Below are 19788 nucleotides of genomic sequence, written 5' to 3'. Positions count from 1 at the left end.
CTGTGTCGGACATATCTTTGGCGTCATCCATGACAGACTAGTGTTCCATGTGCTTTTCGTTTTTAAATAATTTGAAGATTAGTATTCAGTGTGAACACTGACAGTGAGCATTGCAAAAGAGTGCGTGTGGTAGAATTGCAAGCTGCTACAAATGCACTAGCAAGGCCGCTCTCTATCATGTCTGTGATATCAATTAACAGCTCTGATTAGCACTTTGCTCTGCTGCTTGCCTCCTGGCTCTCATCAAGAGCGCTTGTGTTACAATAGCGCTCCTGATGAGCTTCTGCCTGACTCATGCCTCCTCTGTCTCTGCTGTTACTCAGGGGACCACAGGCTGACTCTCATTATCAGGACACACCTCTCATTAGTGTTCAGTGGATTACTTCAGCTACTCAGCTTGTTGCAGTGCATCTTGAATTATTTCACCTTTTGTACTGTAGCTAGTTGACTTGCTTCTTAGATTGGGGCTATGAAACCTCTAAATTAGATGGGTTCATGGTTTCAAGCCTTTGTAAATGACACACACACACACACAGACTTAGTGGTGGGTGATCTGGATGTGCAATCAGTGGTACCAAAAAGGAATCAAGAAAGAGTAAGATACCTCAGTGTGAGAGGAAAAAATATACACAACAGAAAACCGAAGATTTGAATTTTCATGCATCACCTTTACTTCAAAATCATTTTTCATGTGCATGGGAGGGGGTGATGGTAAGATAAAAGAAAATAAACTGTTGAACCCAGTGTCTGTAAAATGATTTAGCATAAAGTGGTCTAGTGACTACTTAAATGAAGAGGTGTACCAGTGATCATGTCCTGGACAGAAAACAAGGTAATCTTGTTGATAAGAATGGTTGTACCAGTGAGCTCTTCTCTCAGAGTATCAGGTGTTGAGATTAGAAGATTGGGTCAGGTTTTAATTTGCTCCCTGTCAGCTTTCAGTAATCACCCGTGGTAATACTTGGAAAGAGAAGAGCGCTGTGGACCTCAAAGAAAGAGGTATCTGTCAGGACAGCAAGGAGAGATGGGGCTGTCCACAGTAGCTTTTTATGCTCCTAGTCTCCACTTATTCCACTGCCTTTGCAGACTAGCATGGAAGTGGTTAAAAGATTCATCATCCTTTTCCTACTCATTTTCCTCTCTGCAATCATTCCTAAAATTCTGCAAGGCCCTTTCACTTCAATTTGAATTGCTACTTTCTGTTTGTTTCTATTGAAAGTAAAAAGGAAACCACATCATGGGCTCTCCAGATTCTCCGTTTTGCTTTCGCGATGAGAACAAGAATAAAGACTGTGGGGGTAGTGGGCAGCCACATTCACGGTGTGCGGAGAGGTGAGAATTTCTGCAGGCTTGGGTTCCTAATGCCCCCAGGCACTACTTTGGCTGTGATCTATGTGCTAAAATTTCAGGGAAATTCTTCTACATCCCCATCCCTCAAATCACTTTCAGCATGGGACCACCACTGGGGTCTTCTTCTCTGGTCCCTTCGACTGCAAGTGCTATGCAACAGGGCCATGACCTGTGTTCAGGCCACCATGTGGCTGCCTTGCTGTGAGACATACCGCCACAAGTCAAACACTGCCACGTACCTCGGCTGGCCCGGCTCCGCGTGCGGACCCCGAGTGCCGTGGTGCTTTCCCCACCGACTGAGGAGGTCTTCAGCACAGCCTTCATGTTCTCGTGCTCTGCAGCATCCTCAGCGTACTGCAGCCCCTGGGGCTGGCTCTGGCAGGGGGTCGAGCTGCTGGAGAACTTGCCAGACTGCAGGAAGAAAAAGGATTTGTTGTTTTAACAGAAAATGGTGTGGATAACGGGCCAGAGTCTCAACTGCGAATTGCAAGGAGGAAAGTGTCCTCCCGGGCTTGGTTTGGAGTGCAACTATTCCCAAAAGAGCCAGGCAACAGTTGCTCCTCTCCCAGAGCACGTGTCCTGAGCAGAATTAAACTGGAACCAGGGTGACAGCAGACACAGAGCAAAACCACATGCGTTAGCTTGAGCTTTATAATTTTGACCTTCTGCCTGAGAGTATAAGGTACAAATTAAAGATTTACTTTGAAACCTTTGACCCAGCCTGGGCTTAATCTGGGCTCAGGTATGACAGCAAGGTAGACAGCATGAGACCCAACACAAATAAGAAATCACTTATTTTTCTGTCCAGTCACCTTTCAGCATCAAAGCAAAACGGGGAGAGCAGTCTGGGAAGAGAGGCCTTTCCCTCTTGCCTCCCTTCATTGCTGCACAGAAAACTCTCAAACTGCATTAGAAGACAAATACCTACAAAATAACCTTAAAATATATTCAGGGTAATGCTGAAAAAATCCCTGGTCCTGAAACACCCAGCCAAACTATTCCATGGCCAAAACGCAAAAATTGCAGTCAGCAGTTAGAAGAACAAACAAAACCTTACAAGAGATTTAGGAATCTGCCCTCTGCTTCCCCAGCCTGCCCCGTGATTCCCCTGTCGCCAGGACTACATGAACAACAGCGGCTACATTAGCTGGGCAGGCAGAGCACGTGGATGCAGCAGCTCCACCGGTTACTGCGAACAGCCATCACCGAGGAATGGATGAGAGCAGCAGGAACGGACACTGTCTGAGGAGGAGGAGAAGAGCTCTCAATGCTGGGCTGCTCTCCCTTCCCAGCCTCTGCCTACACAGGGCTGCGATGTTGGCATTCGCTCCACTGCTCTGAGCTACAGAAAGGATGAAACACATTTAAAATACAGTCCTGGCTGCAGAAAATACCATCTCTGTCAACAGCAAACAGGCATCAACAGATAATAATACCCCTTGGCACTCTCAGTCATAATCAGCCCAGCATCAGAAACTGAAATATATTTTCTTTTTCCTTTTAATCTTTTTTCCTCTGACCAATTCAGCACAGATGAAAGAAAGTGTGCTGTATTCTCATCTTCCTTTCCACAATAAACAACATTATTTATTCACTTGATGGTACTGAGCCAGTCAGTTAAAGGGATGCAAACCTGCAGATCCTTTCTGTCAGCCAATGGTAAATTGGAGGAAAAGATTGTGCCCTACTTTCAGAGCTTTGATTGAATCACTGGAGCTATCAAGAATGCAAATTGAAAATATTTCATCTGGAAATCAGTGACAGGATGATTCTATTTTAACATAATAACTTTTTGGGGTAGGATAGCAAGTTAACTGAGTAGCAAAACAATAATCCCTACAAGGCACTGAGCTAAATATACCAATGTGGGATTTATTTTTGATAATGAGAAGTTTGTTTTCCTGTTAAAATGTTAGCTTGCAAACGTGGAAAGCATGTAAGTGCTAGAGTTTAATGTGTTAAGCATGTAAGTGCTAGAGTTTCACATGTGAAATCAAAAGACAGAGAAACATTAGAAAGAAACTTCTATGAAAGTGCATACCATTTTTGCATTAAGAATAGTCACTTATACAGAATGGGCTATAAAGCTAATCAATACCATCTCAGAAAAAAAACAAAGGGTAAAGTCTTCACATGACTGTTAGCTACTATTCACACAGGTTAGTTAAATGTTGGCATAAACAAACTAATTCATGTAATTTTATTCTGCACCCAAGCTACACAATACAAATAATCACTGGGGTAGAAGCTTTATAGCCAGAAGTATTATTTCACTTCCTTAATTTTCAAATGTTGCTGTAGATTAATGACCAAACCCCAGTCTCTTGAGCAAACGACTGCCATTATGAAACAGCGGGAATTAAGCCACATTGTTTATGTTCAGCAAATTGAAGAAGGGTCTACTGCTGAACAAAAAATGCATTGCACAATAGATGCTCGGTATCAAAATTGTTTTATTATGAATATAGCTAGTGCATTATAGTCCTTAAATTATTTATTCACTCCTTTCGTAATTTTCAACATCACCTTCAGGAGCACTTTATGATAAATACATGAACTACTCTATGGCTCGCCTTTATGGTGACTGAAGCATCTTATTCACAATTCATACAGCAAGGAGAACCATTAAAATTTGCTTTGCATCTCCATATCCTAATGCTTTTGAATATTTTAAAAAATGATACAATTTGGACTGCATATCTTAATAATCGGTATGAAATTATCACGGTAATGCGTAGCCCAAGGTAACTGATGATCTCTCTGATCTGAACTGATGATTCAGAACACTGATGTTTGGGGTAGTGGGGATACTTCGCAGTTTAGTAAACAGGCATTAAGGAAAAGAAATTGAAGAAACTTAAATGTTTAAGGCCTTGGATAGGGATATCCTTATTCAAGAGAGCAGGTATGAATACGGTTAAAGCTGATTTTAAAAATGCATTCTTATGTTTGAGCCAAAAAGCCATGAGAAAAATGTCATGGTTCACAGTTTCAGTTGAGCAGATGGAGTTGAGCAGTCCACACTATCTGAGTTAGAAATTAGATGTCAGAGCACACAGGGAACATGGGAATGACATGCTCTTTCAGAGAACCATACCTCAGCATCCTCTTCTTCATCGGTCTGCCATGGGAAACAAACGATAGAGTGGAGAAGGACAAACAGCAAGATTTAGGAAAGACAGTATGGTCAAACCACAACAGAGTAAGAGGTAACCAATGGTAGTGTTTAAAAAATTATAGGAGGACATAAAAAAAATACAAAGTGTATAAGGAATTCATTCCTTTGACAACCAGCTTGCTCAGTTTTTTTTTTTAGTTAACTGTCCGTATAACAGATTTCACTCTTAGTAGGATATATAAAAATTTCCTGATTCTTCTTAGAGAAATGATGAACTAAAACTATCCCTAACCCATTCTATTTCTCTCTTGTGGTTGCTTGCCCACTTTGCCCTGTGGAAAACTGAGAGCACTAGTCAGGACTCCCTCTCCTTTTCCCAGCTCTGTTCAGCACAGGGAGGTCCTGGCTGCTCTTTCTCCCAGTGCAGAGGTCAGCTTCTTGGCAGTTCCTTTTCTCTGCACTTAAATGCTTGTTTTAATTCCTTTTTTAATCTGAGGCTTTTCAACTTCCAGTTGAACAGAGCATTCAAATCAAATGCTTAAAGTCCTTCAGTAACTGTTCAATATCAGATCCTTGAAATTAGAGAGATGCAATTATCTTTTGTCATTCAGGGCTTTTGCCCTCTGTGACAGCAGGCCTGTTAAATTATTTTGTCATTTATGCTATATTAAATGCAGTAGGCATATCAAAATATTGTGGCACATGGAGTGTTCTTACATTTGGGGATTAACAGGGAATTAGCGAACTATTTACCATGGTGGTCCCAAACGCCTAGAGAATTCTTCATTGTGTCCCACACAAAAGGCTCCCGAAATAAAACAGTTTCACAAGCATCTGGGCTCCTTGTTTCCATAATTTTCAGTTTGATTGCTTTTAAAGGGCAAACATAGCCTAGAAATCCAATGCATTTCTTTTATTTGTGGGTTTTGTTTTGTTTTTTTAGAGGAAGCATTCCACCAATTCTATTCCCCTCCCTAACGTTCCTAATACATATTTTTGACCTTATCTCCATCTCAACTATGATTTCTGTCTGAGATTGATACATTCTGTTCCAGAAACATTCATCATTAAAAATGAAAGGCTGATTTACTTTGGCCCTCAGTTTAGATTCAGCACAATCTCCATAAGAAGATTAGCTGTAAGAGTGCTGAGCAGAACATTAACATTACTTTTTAAGGGTATGTTTTATTCAAAGAGCGAGATGCTTATTTTTCTCTGGACACAGTAGCACTGACAGAAACACAGGCAGATGTTTTGCAGAGGGACCTTGGCAGGTATGTTCCCTTTACATTAAAATGATCCATTTGGTTTTTTCCATCCCCTGGACGGAGGGAGTCACACTGTAAAGCAATTCTTTTGAAGAAGGCCACTGTTCACTTTTTGGCATGACTAAGAAACAGAAAGGAGAAGAACGGGAAGCAAGAACATACTTGAATTCTAATCCGTATGTACATCTGTCTGATAAAAGGCAGGAGGAGAGTAAATTAAGCTAAACAATATGCAAAAGGCACTCTGGGAAAGGTGAAATAGTGGAGTACACACATTACAGTGTGCTCCAAACAAAAGTGTATCATATTATTACTTTATAACAAGCTAGATTTTTACAGGGGAATTCCCAGCTGCTGGCCTTCCCAGCCTGAGGAAATGAAAATTTTAATTTATCAATCTCTTGGGTTAATGCTATCTTTTAGCTCATTTAGTCTAGCTAAAAGTGATTTGCTGCAGACTATTTTCAATGGCAATGTACTCTCTGTTTGACTTTGTTCATGCCCAGTACCTGGGGCATCACTATTTCAGTTCCTCCTGCTCTGGGACGAGAGGGCTCACATCTAGAACCACTGTCCTTCTACACCCAAAGCTACTCCAGTGCACAGGAGGAGCAGTTCATCATTCCCAGCATGTTTCCATGGCTGCAGAGACATTTGCCCCCAGTATTTACTGACAATAGGAGTCAAAGTAGCAAAATAGATAAATCCAACTTTTGTTTTACAAGGGAATCTGCTCTCGCTCAGGTGCATGCATTCTGCATTTTATTTCCTTCTTCTTTTCAGCACTATAAATGCACTGTGAAATACTAATAAATTAGGACATTTTCAACATGTAATGTTACCAAAAAGCACTGAGAGAATATTGATATAGTGAATACCTCTTGCAGGCACAACATGCTAATTTTAAGTAAAAAAGGTTGCTTGATTCTTCTGTCACCCAGTATTGGATGTTACAAGACAATGTGTGATCATCCTTCCCTTCCTCCCTTCTTCCCTTTATCCCCCTCTATGATTTTTCCTTTAGGCTAGCATTTCTATGTTGTGGATTTAACGTTTCAAAATATTAATTCTATACATAGTAATTTTGGAATTGAAGCTCTAAAGTATTGTCAAAAGCAGAGCTTCATAAATCTGGAAGACAGATGCTTATATTGCCTATTATTATCAAAAATCATTAAAACCTTCAGACTTGTATCTATAATTGTATTTTTTTCCTATTTTGCTTGCTTGTCATTTTTTGTGTGCTTGAAGTGAGTGCTATCATTGGTTAAAGCCAGATATAAGGTAGCACAGACTAGGCAATTTTCCCTGTGAAATTGTGGCACCTCACTGTATTTTGTCCTCATTCTCCCCATCCCGCCATGTCTCTGTTTCCCGCACACGACATTCATCAAGATTTAAACTGACAGTGCCCAGTCCACTTCAGCTATTAAAGAACATATAAACATGAAGATCTTTGTGTTAAAAGGTTGAAAGAAAGGCTGGAAATATTCCCTATCGTGCTTCTCGGCACTACTCCATGTGAGCCGTTGCTGAGGCTGATGTAAGTTCTCCATGTGAAGAGCCAGCAGACTCTCTCCATGCAAAGCGCCAGCACCCGTCTGCCTTCCAAGTCTGCAGGGGGGACCAGGGTTTAAGAGATACATCCCCACTTGGTAAGAACTGGGATGGTTCTGGCTTATTCCTTTCCAATTTCTGCTACAGTCCCATTTCTTCTGCCTAAAAGCAACGTACTGAAAGGTGATAAAAATGAGATACTGAGGAAACTTTTAAAAGGACAGGGTCGTAAATATCAAATAACCTCTAGATCACCAAAAGCAGAAATTAAAATTCCACATGACTCCTTCTTATTAGAAGTACTTTCTACAAAGAGTTTCCTTCCAATGTTAAGATCTAAACTTTCTTCTATCGGTGTTTTGTAACCAGCTGAGCACAATGTCAATGCGTTACTGGTATGTCTTTCCAAAGCCTTCAAATATAAAACATTAAGAAAGTCAAGACCAGATAAAAACACAGTCAGCACAAGACTACAGTAAAACTCTTCTTCTTCATCATTCCTCACGCACAAATATCCTCCATCCTGCTGACTTGGAAACTTTTTTTGAGGTAGATCTGACTTTGAAGTTGTCAAAGGAAGCTGTGACAAATAGTCTGATGCAACTTTAATTCTGTTTCATGATGTACTGCAACCAAAGGAGTGGTAAATGAGGCCATATTACTGGGCTACAGTTAAAGAGATTTAGTAAGTCCTTAAGCCATAACCATGTGGCCTCATGAATAACTCCCTTAATGAACATCTCTGTAAGGAGAATTCTAAAGAATGTGTTTTTCTCACTTCTGCAGGTGTTTTGTTTTTAATATCATAGGACCACTATATAATTGTAGATTAGGGATGGCCAAAAAATGCCCCCTTTCTGGACACCTGTAATGTATTTTTAGGTGAAATACTAGCTATCAGATGGCATTTAATTCTCATTAAATCTCAACTATCCTGAGCTGAACAAGACATCTACTTCCAATAATATGTTTTTTTTCTTTAAAGAGTTACAAAGATGATTAAGGGCTGTAATGATCACTAGGGGACCAGAACATCTCTTATGAAGAAAGGCTGAGGGACTTGGGGCTTTTCAGTCTGGAGAAGACTGAGAGGGGGATCTTATCAGTGCATATAAATACTTGAAGGGTGGGTGACAGGAGGATGGGGCCAGCCTTTTTTCAGTGGTGCCCAGTGACAGGACGAGGGATAATGGCACAAACTTGAACATAGGAAGTTCCATCTAAACATCAGGAGGAACTTCTTTCCTTTGAGAGCGGCAGAGCACTGGAACAGGCTGCCCAGAGAGGTGCTGGAGTCTCTGTCTCTAGAAACATTCAAAACCTGCCTGGACACTGTCCTGTACAACCTGCACCAGGCAAACCCACTCTGGCATAGGGGGTTGGATTAGATGATCTCCAGAGGTCCCTTCAAACCCCTAACATCCTGTGATTCTGGGAAAGGCTTAGCTGCCTCCTTTCTTACTTTTTCAGAAAACAGCCATCATCCCTGGCTCTGCTCCTCGGTGACCAGCTGTCAACCCTGAGCCTTTTTCTGGTTTTAAAGGGTCCCTTCTCTCTGCTTCCTGAACCCAGCTGCCAGTGGGTTTCCCTCTCCCAGATCACATTTCCCCTTCTCCTTGTGTTTCCTGCAGGAACAGGACATACAGCAGCTTTCCATCCTGCCACTGCCATTTCTTCTGGACAGATAATACAGAAACACTACATCATATAGTAGGAAATCAGTAACTCCTTCAACATTACTGTATTGTTTAAACTGGTAAAAACTACTGAAGCTATTCGAGGAAATGAAAATTTTAATTTACCAGTCTCTCTCGTTAATGCTATCTTTTAGCTCCTCTAGAATATGTCCAGAAAACTGAGAAGCAAAGAAAGTGATTTCAGTTCCCCAGAGGCAGTTCTGAAAACTTGTATATTATATCCCTCAGATAAAATCAGAGTCTCTTCCTTAACCTGAGGCCAGGTCAAAAAGAAAATCTTCTAAGATAATAATACAGGCTTAAAATTTTCTCTGGATGGGGTAGATTTCCAGATTTAAAGAGGATAATGCCAGAAATGAGCTACAAATGACTGTGAGTCAATGACTTAAATACAATCTCAATTGATATCAGTCTCAATAAATACATTTTATCTATGTTGCCTGAGCCATAAAACTGTAGTTAGCTTAGGGCTTCTCATGCCAAAGGCAGGGGCAGCTTCATATGCATTGAACCACTCACATCTAATCGAGACTCCAGATTTGGATTTTGAGACAGCTGGAAACTTTTATTAAGTACTGACACCTCTTAGAACTTTATTAGGATTGAATCGAACTACATCTTAAAACAAAAGAAAATAAGATAAAAAGAAAAAAAAACAAGGAGATTTTAAAGCTCACTACACTGAGAAAACATCTTAATTTATACTATCAGTATGCAATCATACAGTCGAGGAGTTTGCAAGGTACCATTTACTATGACCATAAATTTGTCCATTCTTTCAAAATCCCAAAGTAGTCTGTTCCCATAAAATTGGCTATTCTGTGCTTTAATGCTAAGTAGAAAATTGCTGTGCATGTGTATGCATATATATATACAAAAATAGATAAAATACTAAGATTAAATACTATATTAGACTATTCAAAGTTGAAGGAAAAATCCATTTAAATTCAGTTGTAATCACTTAAATGGCTACTATGGTTGATCGTGTAAATCATGTCCTGAATTAGAAGCCGAATTTCTAGGGTTTTTTCCTTCTTTCATGTTCTTGGCTGATCAGGTACACGCAGCTCCTAACATCTTCTAGACAGTTTGGGCACTGTTTGTGCAACACACAGATGCTCTTTTGGATGTTTAGTTTCAGTTTGTTCTTATTCTATAAATTTATATAAAGTAAAGAAATACACACAGTCAAAGACTTGCAAGTTCAGTCTTCTAAGAGAACAGGTTTCATTAGAGTAGAAGAATCTCTTAAGAATAAAGAGTAACAACAGTTCATATACAGTATTCAATAAAAGAAACTTTTAAAAATCCATGCTGTGGGAGATACATATTGCCACTTACATCTGTTATCATTTTCCCTCTGGTCTTGTTCCTTTCCCTGTGGTTAGCTCGTTTCTGTTTTTGCTGCAAAACTCGTTCCCTGGTGGTGCGGTATTCCAGAGCAAATTCGCTAATTATCTTGCAGAACTTATTGATGTTGACTTCACGTATTGCATAGGGAGGATGGCCCATAAATAATAAAAACGAGTGAAACCTGGAAAAAAATGCAAAGGGAAAAAACTCTTTATCGATAGTTTCTGGGGGAAGAAAAATCTACATTTCAGTGAATCCATTTATTACTTTATTAGCTCTCATCATTTCTTTTATGCTAGAGAATTCTCATGGGCACTTTGCATAACACTGGCATGTTTTACAATCAAAACCATGAGAGTCTAGTCTATGATAACTTCATCCCAGTCAACTTTCCCAGGCTGATGCAGGAGATATGATGTTTATGGAACTCCATCTACTTTATATGACTAATTTGGCATGTGAATGACCAACTTAATTTCAGCTATAGAAAAAATATTTATTAAGTTTCAATTCTATTTATTTGTATTAAGCAGCTTCAAAGAGGCTGTTAGGATGTTGGGGAAAGTCTAGACAAGAAGAATGCAGATTTACAGGCTAGCAAACACAAGAAGCAAAGAATTTCTGGTTCACAAAAGTGAACATAAAATTATTTTATATACCAAGTACTTTGTTTTTGGATACTCTCAATTCACAGTTTTACTGCTTCTATGGCATTCAGAGCTTTGCAGTTTTTACTATTACGTCTCTATTGCACTATTTACAATAGTGCACTAAATGTTTAAAAATGTATGGGAATTCCTTTTAACTTCATCTACACCCCTGGTGATAAAAGTCTTCCCAAACCTAGAAAGGTGCAAGTATATGGACACATTTTTTTGAGAACTATAGTAGTAGTTGCAGGACACAACAGAAAATAGTTACTATTTTTCTTATTTGTGCAATGCATATGATAAATACAATTAGGATTTTGCTTATGGCAAGAAAACCAAGTCATGATGAAAACAAAAGAAGAGCTGAATCAGCTTCTTAAGTGTATATCCACAAATCTGGGATCATTTGGAATCCAAACCAATTCGGAAGTTATTCAGAAGCTGGAAAATCTCTCAAAATTTCACTAATAAGCAGGAACACAGAAAAATTACTCAGATGACTCAAGCTACATTTATGAATCTGGAAAAAAAACAAAGTTCACGTGTGTTGCAGAATTAACATGAACATGTACACTTCAAAGCACTACAATTACTGTTAATTCCACGGGATGAAACTAAACTCAACAGTAATTCCTAAGGAGAGGAATCTTAATCTGTCTTCTGTTCCATAGGCATAAAACACATAGCTGTAGATCTTGCAAATAGGAGTGGTATCACCTTCAGAAGAACTCATTATACAAGACTCATTTCCACTTCTGCACATGATTTGTCATTAGAACTTCTTTTTTTGCCACAGCCTGTTTTTGTTTACCAAACAGTAAAGCCAACTTCTCCTCAACAGTATTCAGGGAAAGACAGAAAATAAAGTGACTTAACCATAAAGCTGCTAGCTTTTAGGGACTAGGAGTCAAGAGACTCAGTTATGGCACCCTGGAAATAAATGCTTCCCTCGATCATTGCTTCTTTTCATCAGAAATACATAAACTTTCTGGAGTGGGGATCTTTCTTAAAGAGCACCTGGAACAAAGTATGCACCACATACATCCTGGTAACATTTCTTGCTGGAATGTGGGTTAAACACTTATAGAAAACATATTTATGATGCCATAATTTATAAGTTTAGTAAGTAATTTGTTATCAAGATACTGCTGTCACCAATCTAATTCTCTACCTGTTAATTATTCTTCTATGAACAATCTTCAGGATTATGATTCTTTCTGCACAGTCTTTAAGAAACTCAGACATTTTTTGCTTTAGAGTTGGCTTCATTTCATGCTTTGCTATAGCCTTAAGGTGATCCCATGATGCTTTGCATCGTCTTTCCATCTGACACAGGTTTTCCTGGAGTTGTTCAAAGTCAACCTGAAAAAAAAAGAAAAGAAAACAAAATGTAACACTAAGTGAAAACACTGTGGTAGTATCCTTGGATATTTGAACAGTGCACTGTATGTACAAGAAAGAGTAAATGTAGTGGCAGCACAACATTAATTCATGTTATTAATTACTACTAAACAATTAAGAAATAGCTTTCTTTATTGTACTTTGTCTAGACATGAATCTTATTAAGGAAGACTGAAAACAAAAGAAGTCTCGGGGGCCTAACACCTAAAGAAGGGACAATAAAACAGTGATGCTTTTTTGCTCTGGCTAATAATTTCAAGCCTGCACTAAGCAACCACACGGCTCAGTTATTTCTGAGGTAACACAAAACTTTTTCTCTTTCTTAATCCTTTTCTCTACTACTCATAGCTTTTTATACCCTGTTTACTGCTCACTGTTGTACCCAGCCAACATGTCTCCAATTTAGGAAGCACTTGGATCTACTCCTTAGCCATGCACTGACTTGTTAATAGATGATCTCCTTCTAATCCCAAAATTCATGGGGCAGAATTTTTTAAAGCTCTACTGAAAGTAAATGTTATTTAGTGATCTCAGCACCAGCTTTCCCCCTTGATATACAGTACAAATTGGCTGCCTTGTAACAGGATCATACAATGGCTTTGAAAGTCTCTCAACACAGTTAAAATAAATGACTGCGTCCTAGAGTAACATTCGTCAGGACAGAAGCCAGCACATTCCACAGAAGATGAGAGAGAGCTTCTCCTTTATTCATCAACCAAAAAAGGTGTTCAGATCATAACGGTCTACAGGAGACGTTCAGGATGTGTTGCTAACAACCAGACAAAATGTATTGACGACACAGCCACAGCACACGACAGATGAAAAAAGTAAAACTACCCAACAAGTTCTTGAATCCTGAAGAAAGGAAACATTTATTTTATAATATCACTTTACAGTTCAGATGAATCCAAGCTATAAATACAGATTGAGCACTCAGATTCTAAACACGTCAGTGTTTGGGATGTCACAGTCTGGTACTCCAGTTAATTCCTTAACGCTAAATGAGAAGAAGTGTCAGAGACAGGTTTAGTTCATTCTTTTCAGCTGTGTGCAAGCACCCACTGCTGAGACTTATACTGAGCATAGCCATAAGAAATACATTATTATTAAAAAGCTCCTGGTATTGATTTGATTTGGTTTTGCTGTGATTTATAAAGTGATGAATTTTTCCTCTTCACAAGGAAATAAAAACAGTCTTTGATCCATTCTCCTATCCAGAAAAGCCCTGCAGGCGGAGCAGCTGTGAGGCTTTTGTTTTCCTTATAACCATATCAATGCGTATGTTTTAAAAGTCCTTTCTAGGTCAGTATTTTCACTGTTGATGATAAACACATTGCTGCTTTCCATAGATGGTACATCTAAAACACACATGGGGAAAAACACTAGCATTTCTATTAAGAAAAAGGCAAGAGGAGGTTTTACTACTAAGAATTATCCAACATGGTTGGGGAAGTCTCCTAGCCCCTGTAGCAGAGAAATTTAATTTTATGATATTTTATAACAGCTTTCACTGAAAACAGAATGAGTTTAAGCTCTCAAACAGCTCTGAGGTTGCAGGGGTCCAAGAGATATCTCTGGAGAACAGCACATCTGCAGGGAAAAGAAGTAGAGGATTCCCTGCCCCCTGAAATCTGCCAACAGCAGATCCTAAGGAATTTGACTATCCTCGGAACCTTTTCTCTCTTCACTGTGAAGCCAAATGCATAGTGGAAATAAAGAAGCTTTTATGTGTTCTGAGCAGCAATGACCACATTGCCAACAAACCCTTCCTTTTTATGCACATTTATATCATAAAAGAATGGGTACTTGCATCAATGGAAAATGTAAGTTAAATACAAATCCATCTGAAAAGCAAAAATATAGCCTCACTTTAACTGATGAACACAGTGGTCTAAACCTAGATCTAATATTTCCGGAGACAGTCTATCCAAATAGGATTTAAAGACTAGTTTAGGTGACACAAGCCCTTCAGAGTCAGCCTGATTCAGGAAACCGTTGGTGTAAGTCACTGATGGGCAACTTCAAAAATAAAAATAAAACCCTGTTTTTCAATTTAATGCACTACCATATTTTGCATAAATGACGCGCAGGCGAAGAATGAAACCTTCCAACCACATTCCAGCAATGCCAGCACTCATTTCAATCCCTTTATATCATTATTTATTGTTTGCTGCCATAGTAACAGATGAGTGGGCCATAAACAACAACACAAAAAGATACTTCTCACTTCAGTGGGCTGAGAGTTAAATACTCAGTTCAGACCTAGTGTCCAAACGACTTCTGTTCTCACTGGTTTTTACTAGACTCAAAATTGCCACCACCATCAAACGGCTCAGTATATAGTTCCCTGCCCATTCAGGTTCCACGAAACCTGGTCCTTTAAAAGGACTGTTTTTTTCAAGTTCAATTCCATGCCGTACATCCAGTATCACCTGCTATGTATACAAGTTTAAAAGTGTCTAATTCATTAAATACTAGACCATGCTCCTTTCAGGCAGACACGCAGCAGGGAGCCTTTATCGTCTTCAGGTTGGGATGTTTCTCTTTGCAGCTGCAGACATCTCATGGCAACACAAGAATTGGACTCTTACATTTTGTGAAAGAGAGGGAGGGCTGTTTTGAGGTGTCATTGGGAATGAAATGCATTGACTCAAACATAAAGTGCCTTCTGCTCTATATTCCCTAGAGCAGCATACACAATTTCAGGTATGCATTGCCATACACAGCAAACAACTGCAGTCGCTGTGAGATAACAGGTCGTTTTTCTTGAGCATTCCCCTCAGCTGGAATGTGCTTTACACATGTTTCCTCTTCCAAATCTCCTCTAGTCTCTGGGCTAAGCTCCACCACTACTAAGAGTACAAACCTGTCCCAAAATCAAAGAGGCTGCACCTGATTACACTCATGTTTCCTGCCTCATGTAGTTACATTCAGCCTTTGAACAGTGTCAAAAACATCACAACTGGGCTGAAGTAAAAAAACCCAACAAATAAATGAAGGGAAACTGGTGAAGCTCGGGTTTCTGCTCAAAAACCATTTCTTTTCAAAATCACTGTAAATTCTCACAAGGTTTTTTTTGGAAGGCCAGTGAAGAACTTATGTAGTCTCAGTCTTCTCGTATAGATTTTCTGTTGCTTGATACTATTTTTATTGTTTATTGGTAGAGCATGTTTCTTTTAGTGGTGAATGTATCAAATCTAGATATTTTCTAAGGAATATCTGTATCTCTGCATTTTTACCCTACCCAGAAGGTGCCTTAAATAGAAGATTGATACTTTCACGACAACAAACGTTGCCCCAAATTTACAATAAAATGACAAGTATTTTTATCACACACCATAAAGATATATGTAATCACAGAGAAAATCTTCCTTCCTTCAAAATTCATGACAGTTTCTGCAGCAGACCACAACCTAGTCTGAGCTGTTTATAATTTAGGGTCAGACTGTTCTCATATTATTAAAGGGATGCATTCTGGCAGGGAACATGAAATCTTTCTCTTTTCCTGAGCTGGTTCAGTGTCAGAGGAAATTCTGAGAATTGCTCCTTGCAAACATACTGTCATCTGAGTGCAGTGACCTTCTGTGGCGTACGTTCAAAACTTTTGTCTCCTCTAGTATTTCCACACTGGCTTGTTTCACCAAATGTCACAAGAATTATACCAAGACCAATGTCAGTCCGACTTGCACACTGCTGGTCACATATCTTAAGTGAAGTAGATGCTAGCTCTCAAAAGGAAGCAAAATATAAAAGAGTTTCTGTCCAATTCTAGGATAAGAGCTAGCATCTCACCAAAATAATTGTGGAAATAAGAACACCTGAATCAATCCACTAATTAAAAATCAAAGACAGAGGAATGACTGAGGTATGGCCACATGAGTCTACCCAGTTGTATGCACATCTCCACTGCATTTTAGTGCCTTAAACAATCTAAAATAAACACATTAATATGAGATATTTTTGCAGATGCTGTACATCAGCTCCCATAAGCTGGGATGAGGAGGAGCAGTACTGATAAGAGGTGGTGTAGGTCCCTTCAGACAGTGTTATGGCACCTGCAGTGCTGCTTGCAGTCATTTCACCTGGAATGCTATTGAAACAACACAGTGCTACATGCACATGTGCTAAACTTTATTTGCTCTCTTTCAGACAAAACCTCAAAGTCTCCTTTGTTGCTGAAGCTTCTTTCCCCTTGCCCCAGCCTGCCCTGCAACCAGCAGGACCTGCCTCACCTTGTTCTGTCTTCACCTTTGTTCCTGCCAGTCCCTGCCAGGAGCTGTGTCCCTGCAGCTGATGCCACAAGGACTGATACAATCGTAAGAGACCTTGCATCTGCCAACGCATTTATTCCACGGTAAATAGTTTGACTTCTAGCATTTATTTTTGTTTGAAATAATGTAGGGAACGCATACTTGAATGATAATTTCACATAAATACTTCCTGTCAAGCAAGACAAGAGAAACCTCAATGAAGCAGTGCAGAAGACAGCACAAACTTCCCTATTTTTTTTTTCCTTTCTCTGTTCTCTGCATCCCAGCACAGCAAGCAGAAGCTACAGCATGCCAGAATGGCACTTCTGCTTCACCTCTCTCTCCATGCCTCCCTACCAAGTCCCTTGCAGGGCAGCTGCAGGACTCCTTCTCCCCTGCGTAAGCCTCAGTCTTGTCCTAAGTTCCTTCCTACCAGCAATCCTTGCCCACTCCCCTGTGTTGTTAACATCTCCTATTGCTTACGTCTATAAGACACCTGCTTCTCCATTGCCTAGTATCTGCAACTAATCAAAGTGTCTTGCTGCAGGGGTTAAAAATCAGCCAGAAGTGTGGCATCTTGTAAGTAAATTAAAATTAGAGGGAGAAAAGGACAATTACAAGTTTACTTTATGGAGCTGGCCAGCTTTCAGAGGTATAGGGAAAAAACACTTCTGGGCTTGAGAGAGAAGATGAACATTTTTAGTAAGAATATAACTTTTATTCACTAACAGAGAAGATACTAGTGCTGATGCGATCCCTCCTCACCGTACTGGTAAGAAAACTTCCAAGAATAATTATGAGTTTAATTGCAGAAATCTGGGGGTCTGTTTCAGTATTAGACACATCAGCTCTGGTACAACTAACTCCAGCAAAAACCAAAATATATTTTTTTTAAAAAAAGGAAAAAAAAAGCAAGTGCTTTTGATCACAGAATGTCAGGGGTTGGAAGGGACCTCAAAAGATCATCTAGTCCGGACCCGCTGCCATAGCAGGATCACCTACAGTAGATCGCACAAGAAGGCGTCCAGGCTGGTATGATGAGATACTAAACAGTCAGTTTATGAGATTAATGTCAGTTAATGATGAGATACTAAACAGTCAGTACCCTGGCATGACCTTATGTATTTTTATACAATTATGAATACTTTTATTTACCTAGAATTCTATTTTTTAAAAATTTTTTTCACTTGTGTCCGCTTTTTTTTTTTTTTTTGCCATTATAGCTTCAGACCTTCAAGTAAAGAGACCACAAGTTTTGCAACAACTATGCCATTTTGTTTCTCGTCCTTCCAACTCCTTCCTGTTGAGGCAGCCTGTTCTCTTTGTGGGTTTTTTCATGAACTGAGGCTTAGGAAATTCTCACATGATGTCCATCTCAGGGGAAGGGGCATCTCTGTTTATCTACAGGATGGAAATTGTTTAGCCTTTGTGGTTTCTGAAAGATGTTTGTAGACAAAATGGAGCTCAAAATACAGCCTAACCCACAGTGAAATATTAGTTCTCCTTTCCTGTCAGCTTTCCTAAACCAAGATTTCGCCTCGTTTGTGAACATTCCCTTGAAGAGGGCAGCTTGGATGGCTTCCACGTCCTAACTCTTTGATTTGTGGCAGCTAAGATCAAGTGGGAATAGAGCTCATTACAGTAATCCATCAGTGGTGTCACACATGCAGGAACATCCCAAGAAGGGAGACCTTGGGCATCACAGGGAAGGTTAAGGCTATAATTCCTCTTAATGTGATTTTGTCTGGCCTTTTCTGAATTTCATCCACTTTGGGCAGGGCCACTAAATCAGCAAACCACACACTGAAAGACTGTGCTCAATTTTGAATGCTCTTCACTTTTATTAGTGAAAGCATTAGGTTAAACTTTCTTCCACTTTCTAAGACTGAGAAGTAGAAGATTCACTTGAGAGTACACCATGGGCGGTGGTGGTGTGGATTTTGGAAAACAAGGGGTCTGTCTTTTACATAATTTTTTTTTTAGTGATTAAAAAGTGAATATTTAGTGATTAAAAAGTGAGATAATTTCTTAACAGAGAGAAGCACAAAAAGAGAAACCAATGTTAAGAAAAAGAGAAACCTCAATGTTAAGAAATGAACAATCATTCAGAGAAAAAAATAGAGAAAAAAAATAATAAAACCTTCCAAACAGGAGAAAACAATGTCAGCAAAGGGAATAAAACAGAGCCTAAACATAGACTGTACAAGAGGAAAATGAAGAGAACAGAGATTGAATCTGAAGAGCAAATATCTGAAGATATAGACAAAAGCCACTAATTCCTTTATGGTATCCAAAAAAAAAAAAAAAGAAATGAAAATATGTAGAAGGTCCTGGATCACTAGGGATGAAGGAAACTGAGGAAGACTTTTGTCAGGGAAGGCAAGCAGGATGAATTCTTTTCATCCAACTTCACCACACAGGATGTTGGGAAGAAAGCTATTCTGGTACCTCGTTTTACTTTTATGTATTTTATTTTCTAACAGATGTGAACTATAACAAGGTTCAAATCCTTGCTAGCTGAAACACGTTGGAAGAGGATGACGTCTTACAAAGCAGTAAACAAACAGAAGACAAAAATTCTGAGAGCAATTAAAATAAAGTGAGCCACTGGCTCACTGCACTTAGTAACTTGAAGAATCAGAGGATAGCTGAAGTTTCATCTATACAAAAGCAGCAAGGATCATTCAGGAGCTTGTAGAGCTCCAAGCTTTATTACTGTACTTGGTAATCTGGATGAAAGGATGAATAACAGGAAATCAAATATATCAAAAGAGTCACTAAATTCTAAATATGTTTATATAATAGCGGACACATAAGAGCAAGTAAAGAAAATTAGACTCTCAAAATCTTCCCAAGAGCTTCATGGGGGGCTATTTATGATATGTAAGGATAAGAGAGCAAAAGAAAAGAAGGAATACATATTGATTCTCATTTGATGACAGAGTTAACAGCAGTTGTCTCATGATCTTTACTATGGATTTCAAAATGATCTGGAAATATGGAAGCACACTGAGAGGTTAAAATACACAGATGGAAAGAAATTGTTCTGATTAGTCCTGATGTAAGATTATTAGGGGTTTGAGAGACAAGTAGTAAATCTGTTTCAGTAGATCATGGTCATTCCTGTCGATTTCAATGAAGTGC

General features: G+C 39.2%; 1 protein-coding gene across 1 annotated transcript in view; it reads right to left on the bottom strand.

Annotated features, from left to right (window-relative positions):
* The window catches only part of FHOD3 (formin homology 2 domain containing 3), a gene marked incomplete at its 5' end in the record, with an annotated part of 75351 nt that overhangs the window by 14957 nt on the left and 40606 nt on the right, over nt 1-19788 (bottom strand). The window contains 4 exons of the mRNA XM_009877565.1: nt 1590-1761; nt 4448-4471; nt 10332-10524; nt 12165-12355. Coding sequence (XP_009875867.1) covers nt 1590-1761; nt 4448-4471; nt 10332-10524; nt 12165-12355 — 580 coding nt within the window. The remainder of the gene's footprint in view (nt 1-1589; nt 1762-4447; nt 4472-10331; nt 10525-12164; nt 12356-19788) is intronic.

This window comes from Apaloderma vittatum, unplaced genomic scaffold (assembly GCF_000703405.1).
Source record: "Apaloderma vittatum isolate BGI_N311 unplaced genomic scaffold, ASM70340v1 scaffold3491, whole genome shotgun sequence".
NCBI classification, from domain to species: domain Eukaryota; kingdom Metazoa; phylum Chordata; class Aves; order Trogoniformes; family Trogonidae; genus Apaloderma; species Apaloderma vittatum.
The sequence above is the reverse complement of the archived record's forward strand: the minus strand, read 5'-3'. Positions and strand labels throughout refer to the sequence as shown.